The 7,711-nt window shown below is 43.2% G+C and overlaps 2 protein-coding genes across 2 annotated transcripts; both read right to left on the bottom strand.

The window, feature by feature from the left end:
* Positions 1 to 405: 405 nt before the first annotated feature.
* LOC138907740 (uncharacterized) lies at positions 406 to 3,958 on the bottom strand. Its single transcript, XM_070198347.1, has 5 exons — positions 3,757 to 3,958; positions 2,698 to 2,894; positions 2,283 to 2,504; positions 1,027 to 1,156; positions 406 to 428 (listed from the first exon to the last, which is right to left on the bottom strand). The coding sequence occupies exons 1-5, from the start codon at positions 3,956 to 3,958 to the stop codon at positions 406 to 408; spliced, it is 774 nt and encodes a 257-aa protein (XP_070054448.1).
* A 736-nt stretch (positions 3,959 to 4,694) lies between these two features.
* LOC138907741 (uncharacterized) lies at positions 4,695 to 7,096 on the bottom strand. The gene is made up of 2 exons (XM_070198348.1): positions 7,035 to 7,096; positions 4,695 to 5,286 (listed from the first exon to the last, which is right to left on the bottom strand). The coding sequence occupies exons 1-2, from the start codon at positions 7,094 to 7,096 to the stop codon at positions 4,695 to 4,697; spliced, it is 654 nt and encodes a 217-aa protein (XP_070054449.1).
* Between the last annotated feature and the right edge of the window lie 615 nt (positions 7,097 to 7,711).

Genomic DNA, 7,711 nt, shown 5'->3' on the forward strand with positions numbered 1-7,711 from the left:
TCCCTCTCACAATCGCCTAGTCCCGGTCTTGGAATGTTCAAAAATGAAGAAAATCTCAGAACCCTTATTTTTAATACACTACCCAACTTTTTCCGCACCTGCAGAGCCTGAGCTCGCACATGCGCTCCCGCTTTTGCGGAGAAAAACTCTCTTCTATGAAACTCACTTAACAACCGACCAAGCGCACCTGCGGTCCCAGATTCGCACCTGCGGGACCGCATCAGCAAACCATTCCCCGCTTCTGCAACTCCCATGCTTCCTGTCCAAATCCGCTTATGCGGTCCACCTCGCGCATATATGCATCCGCATCTGCAGAAAATTTTTCGTGCCTGCGCACCTCAGCATAACACTTAAGCCAAATTCAATTCGAAAATCACCCGAGCTCCACCCGAGGACCCCGGGACTTCAACCAATTATACCAGCAAGTCCTAAAACACGATACCAACTTAGTCAAGCCTTAAAATCACATCAAACAACGCTAAAACCACGAATCACGCATCGATTCAAGCCTAATGAACTTTTAAACTTCTCACTTCAACATTCGATGCCAAAACCTATCAAATCATGTCCGATTGACCCTAGATTTTCCACACAAGTCACAAATAAGACCACAGACCTACTCCAACTCCCAAAACTCTAATCCGAGCCTGGTAACAACAAAGTCCACTCTCGGTCAAACTTATAAATTTCCAATGTTCACCATTTCAAGCCTAATTCAACTACGGACCTCTAAATCATAGTACGGACACGCTCCTAAGTCAAAAATCAATCAACGGAGATAACGAAACCATCGAAAGTCCATTCCAAAGTTGTTTACACACAAGTCAACATACGATCAACCTTTTCAACTTAAGCTTTCAACCTTGAGACTAAGTATCTCAACTCATTCAGAAACCTTTTCGGACCTGAACCAACTACCCCCACAAGTCACATAACAGGTATAAAGAATAAAATGAGCAGTAAATGGGGGAACGGGGCTACAACTCTTAAATAAACATTCGTCCTCGAACGGGTCTAGAAACGTACTTGGAGTCTCAAATAGGAGTGCATATCTGCTACGTATCTCTTGCTCGGTCTCCCAAGTAGCCTCCTCAACTGGGTGGCTTCTCCACTGCACCTTCACTGAAGCTATGTCCTTGGACCTCAACTTTCGAACCTGCCAACCCAAAATAGCCATTGGGTCCACATAATAAGTCAAATCACCATCTAACTAAACCGTGCTGAAATCCAAAACATGAGACGGATCGCTGACATACTTTCGGAGCATAGAAACATGAAATACTGGATGCACACTCGACAGACTAGGTGGCAAGGCAAGCTTGTAAGACACATCTCCAATCCTCTGAAGTACCTCAAACGGCCCAATATACCGAGGGCTCAACTTGCCCTTCTTCCTGAATCTCATAACACCCTTCATGGGTTACACCTTGAGTAGTACCTTCTCCCTAACCATGAAAGCAACATCACAAACCTTCCTATTAGCGTAACTCTTCTGTCTGGACTGCGTCGTGAATCAATTTTACCTTTACCAAAGCATCCTGAACCAAGTCAATAACCAATAGCCTAGCGTCACTTGGCTCATACTAACCCACCAGAGATCGACACTGTCTCCCATACAAAGCCTCATACGGAGCCATCTAAATGCTCGACCGGTAGCTGTTGTTGCAGGCAAACTCTGCGAGCGGCAAAAACTGATCCCAAGAACTCTTGAAATCTATGACACAAGCATGTAGCATATCCTCCAATATCTGAATAATTCGCTCGGACTGTCCGTCCGTCTGAGGGTGAAATGCTGTACTCGAGTAAACCTAGGTGCACGGCTCTCCAAAACTACAACGTAAACTGTGTGCCCAGATCTGAAATGATGGACACTGGCACGTCGTGAAGGAGAGCAATCTCGCGGATGTAAATCTCAGCCAATCGCTCTGAAGAATAGGTAGTCCCAACTGGAATGAAGTGCGCGAACTTGGTTAGTCGATCCACAATCACCCAAATAGCATCAATCCTTGAAGTCCGTGGGAGACAAACTACAAAATCCATGGTGATACGCTCCAAATTCCACTCTGGAATCTCTAACCACTGAAGCAATCCACCCGGTCTCTGATGCTCATACTTCACCTGCTGACAGTTAAGACACCAAGCTACAAACCCACTATATCCTTCCTCATTCCCCTCCACCAATAATGCTGCCTCAAGTCCTGGTACATCTTCGCGGCACCAGGATGAATGGAATACCGCGAACTGTGAGCCTCCTCAAGAATCAACTCACATAGCCCATCTACATTAGGCACACAAATTCGACGCTGCATCCTCAACACCGCATCATCCCCAATAGTAACATCCCTGGTATCACCTTGTTGAACAGTGTCCTTAAGGACAATCAAATGGGGATCATCATAATGGCGCTCTATGATGCGATCATATAAGGATGATCGAGAAACCACACAAGCTAGAACTCGGCTGGGCTCCGAAACATCTAATCTCACAAACTGGTTGGCCAATGCCTGAATGAATGAATGTAATGCTAGCCATGCTCATCGTCATTCTACTCAAGGCATCAGCCACCACATTGGCCTTCCCATAATGATACACAATCATAATATCATAGTCCTTTAGCAGCTCCAACCATCACCGCTGCCTCAAATTTAGATCCTTTTGTTTAAACAAGGGATGGAGGCTCCGATGATCCGTAAATACCTCACAAGACACACTGTAGTGATAATGCCTCCAAATCTTCAATGCATGAACGATGGCATCCAACTCCATATAATGAACAGGGTAGTTCTTCTCATGAGGCTTCAACTGACCCAAAGCATAAGTGATCACTCTATCCTCCTGCATCAAGACACACCCAATATTGATCCGAGAAGCATCACAATACATTGCATAAGAGCCTGAAATTGAAGGCATAACTAGAACTGAAAATGTGGTCAACGCAGTCTTGAGCTTCTAAAGGATCTATTCACACTCATCCGACCATCTGAAAGTAGCACCCTTCTGGGTTAATTTGGTCAAGGGCGATGCAATAGACAAGAAACCCTCCATGAAGCGATGATAATAACCGGCCAAGCCAAGAAAGCTCTGAATCTCCGTAGCTGACGACAGTTTGGGCCAACTCCGAACTGCATCTATCTTCTTCGGATCTACCTGAATCTCCTCACTGGACACCATGTGCCCCAAGAACGCCACCGAACTAATCCAAAACTCATACTTGAAGAACTTGGCATAAAGCTTATCCTCCCTCAATCGCTGCAACACAATCCTCAAATGTTGGGCATGCTCCTACTGGCTACGAGAGTATACCATGATATCATCAATGAATACTATGACAAACGAGTCAAGATAAGGCTAAAATACATTGTTCATCCGATGCATGAATGTTGCGGGGGCGTTGGTCAGCCCAAAAGACATCACAAGGAACTCATAATGACCATAACGGGTCCTGAATGCCGTATTTAGAATATCCTAGTCCCGAATCTTCAACTGGTGATACCTTGACCTCGAAACAGTCTTAGAGAGAACCCTCACTCCCTGAAGCTGGTAAAATAGATCATCAATGCGCGATGAAAGGATACTTGTTCTTGATTGTAACTTTGTTCAACTTCCTATAGTCGATGCGCAACCGCATAGTACCATCCTTCTTCTTCACAAACAGAACTAGTGCACCCCAAGGCGACACAATAGGCCTAATGAATCCCTTATCAAGAAGTTCCTAATGTTTTTCTTTCAATTCTTTTAACTCAACTAGTGACATACGACACAAAGGAATAGAAATGGGCTGAGTGCCCGTCACCAAGTCAATACCAAAGTCAATATCCCTGTCGGGTGGCATGCCCGGCAGGTCTGCATGAAACCCATCAGGAAAATTTCGCACCACCGGAACAGAATCAATAGTAGGAGTATCAGCACCAACATCCCTCTCAAAGGCCAAATAGGATAAACAACCCTTCCCAACCATCCGTTGGGATTTTAGATATGAAATCACTCTGCGGGGAACATAATCTAGAGAACCTCTCCACTCGATCTGTGGCAACCCTAGCATCGCCAACGTCGCAGTCTTAGCGTGATAATCCAGCATTGCATGATATGGAGACAATCAATCCACACCCAAGATCACGTCGAAATTAACCATACTAAGCAATAAGAGATCAACTCTAGTCTCCAATTCACCAATAGTCATTACACATGACCGATATACATGGTCCACCACAATAGTATCGCCCATGGGTATTGGTACATGAATAAATGATACTAACGACTCATGGGGCATATCCAGATAACGGGCAAAATACGATGATACATACGAATAAATAGAACCAGGGTCAAATAATATAGAAGCATCTATATGGTATACTGAGACAATACCAGTGATCATTGTATCTGAAGCAAGGACATCTGCTCTAGCAGGAAGACCATAAAATCAGGCCTGGCTACCACCTGATCAACCTCTCCCTCTAGGGCGACCCCTAGCTACCTGAGCCCCACCCCGAGCTGGCTAGGCGGGTGGTGAAGTAACTGGTGTTAAAGTCATGGTCTGACCCCTCTGTTGAGCTGGGCCTTCCGAAAGGCGGAGGCAATGTCTCTTTAGGTGACCCAAATCTCCACACTCAAAACAACCCCTCATGGACAATAGCGATAAGTACTAAGGCAGACCCCGAGAACCAGAATAATTATCAGAAGAACTTTGGTACAGACTAACCCTGAACTGATGGTGCACGGGATGAACTCTGAGTTGGAAGAGCATTGAGAGATGACTGGCCCGGATGGGCATTGTATGAACCATGGCCAGATGATGCTCCACGGTGAACTGGATGAGCCATCTGAGCGAGCCAATAAGGATGACCCCTGCTGTAGTAAGACTGTCCCCTAGAATGAATACCACAAGGACCGCCTGAACCTCGAGTCCTCTTGGCCTCCCTCTCCTCACGCTCCTGACTACGGACCGTCTCTATCTGCTGAGCAATATCAACCACCTCATCGAAAGTAGCATCAGATACCCTTTCCCGAGTCATGAGCAACCGCAACAGATCAGTGAGGCCATTAATGAACCTCCTAATCCTCTCCCTATCCGTGGGAACGAACCAAACTGTGGGACGAGCCAACTCGAAAAACCTCATCTTGTACTGGATCACAAACATGTCATCCTGACGTAGCTGCTCAAACTGTCTGTGCAGCTCCGCCCTACGAGACAGTGGCACGAACTTCTCCAAAATGAGAACGAAGAACTCACGCCATGTAAGTGGTACTGCACCGACTGGCCTGCACCTCTCATAAGCCTCCCACCATCTGAAGGCATTCCCAGTAAACTGAAAAGTAGTGAACGAGACCCCACTTGTCTCCAGAATACCCGTCGTGTGAAGAATCCGTTGGCACCTATCTCTACTCTCTTTACTGGAAGAAGACAATACTCAATTAAATATGAAGTCCCGATAAGGAGAATACTGTAATTTATGAGACTAGGATAATATATATAAATTCGGGAGTATGAACTTCTCTTTATGTCTCGTTATCAAACACATGTAATTACGAGATCATGCCAAAATGAAGGAAAGTTTAGCGTTAACATACCTGAGTCGATTCTCTTGACAATCAATCTAACACACGTTGATTGTGACAACACATAACAGCGGATTGAAGTAGGGGGAAAATCCGTATGATATTTTTGAGAAAGATTATACCGGGCTCCCTTAGAATTGCAAATCCCGTTGCTATTACGTTATGAAATCTTGAGAAAGAGAATTCCATCCGTTATATAATCTTTCTATTACGTTATGTAATATTGAGAAAGAGATATCCATCTGTTATGTAATCTTGTTGTTACTTTATGTAATTAAGCATACTGAGAAAGAGAATTCCATCCATTAGCTATGTATTTCCTCTTAATGAATTAGGGGAGGTTTTTTCTTTTATTAAAGAGAGTGGGCCACACTTTTCAAGCTTGGTGTCACCTACCCTTTTCAAGTGTGCCACCTTTAATTCTCTTTCAAGAGTCATAGCATGGGAAAGGGGGGGGGGTGCTGCAATGTTGGGGAGGGGTTAGGTCTTATCCCAAGGTTATTAATTAATTACACAATAATTTTAATTAACTTGTTAATTCCCTCATTAACCAATAATCCACATAATTAAGAATCATCTCAAATTACTTAAAATACTACTCACTTTTAATACACTTTGTACACCTTACTATTATGGTCATGTGGTACCTTGTATCGCACTAGTCCATAAATACCGGGTATTATAGCTTGGACCGTATTTTATCTCAAAATGACAAACTTCGACGAAACTCATTTTCTTCGATCCGTTTACCCTCTCACCTTCATGAATTTACTCATAACTTGTTTGAAATAGCATAATACTTATAATCTCACAATAATCCCATTCCCGAACTTACATTGATTTAAGACGAAACTTTAACATACAAAAATGCGGGATGTAGCATCTCATTTCCGAGATTCCATCAATTTACTTATGGCGTACTTTCACGTACGAAAACATGGGGTGAAACATCATTCCCCCCTTTGGAACATTCGTCCTCGAATGTTGACTGATGCTTTTATCATTATCATAACCTATAGCTCTTGCGAATATTTTAATACTCTCCTTTCCATCTAGGTAATTGTTCTGTGAATAATTCCAAAGTCCAGGCTATTCCCACCTGTAGGCCTCTTTTTCACACCACGACCTGTGGTCGGAATTCTTCCAATTTCGTAACTCTTGCTACTTCGGTCATGCAGCCTGTACGGCATTTTCCTTGTATGTGCGCTTATGTGACTCTCCCCTCCAGCATTTAGCCAATCTCTTGGACTCACTTTGTAAACACATACAGAGTTTGACAAGATGTCCCTCTGAGCATCTATAGGTATACTGAAGTTCTTCGCTCGGTACTATGTCGAACTTATGAATATTGCTATATCTTATTTCATAGGCCCGGTTATCTATCCGCATGACTTTACTACATCTAAGTAGGTCATAATATACCATAACTCTTACCTCGATTTATCGTTACTGAGGTCTGCTACCAAACTCCAGCTTACGTTTGTTGTTCATCCCATATGTATAAATCTATGCCATTTAATGCTTCCTCATGACTGTTCATCTTAAGAATGACGGCCTAATCTCACTTCATACTTTGTGACTTTTGTCCATCCATTGTTTTGGGTCACTCTAACCCTAGCCAGATCTTGATATCCCGTCCTTCTCTTAAACCATATATATTAGCTCCTATAGGGCATAACTTGAGATCGGTGTGGCCAATTGTACATACCTCTGTTACTGTTGAAGGTAACTCAAAAGGCTTATATTCCTCTTCCTATATTATAAATACTGTTAAACTTCATTAACTGGGCGTCTCGTACCCTTCTTCATCTTGCTTCTTTTTCTTGTTGAAACTTGTATTTATCTTCTGAATCTCTCATTGTCTTTCACCATAAAGGTGGATAGATATTCTTGCCTTAAGGCTTCGTATCAAGAGGTTTACACGTTTTAGTACACACATGATCTACTGGAGACCTCACATTTACTCATCATAAGCATAATAAAAAATCGAGTTCCTCTGACTCAACTCTTCCATAATTTTATCTCTTACCAACCATCTTTTTGGATTTAGGCATCGTCGTATTATGAATAAGATAGAGTTTAGGAAATTGAGTTCTTACAACTGAGCTTTACCACACGATCTAGAGTAATAAGAAAGAGTGATAGTCCTAAATGC

This window comes from Nicotiana tomentosiformis, chromosome 3 (genome assembly GCF_000390325.3).
Source record: "Nicotiana tomentosiformis chromosome 3, ASM39032v3, whole genome shotgun sequence".
In the NCBI taxonomy this organism is placed as follows: domain Eukaryota; kingdom Viridiplantae; phylum Streptophyta; class Magnoliopsida; order Solanales; family Solanaceae; genus Nicotiana; species Nicotiana tomentosiformis.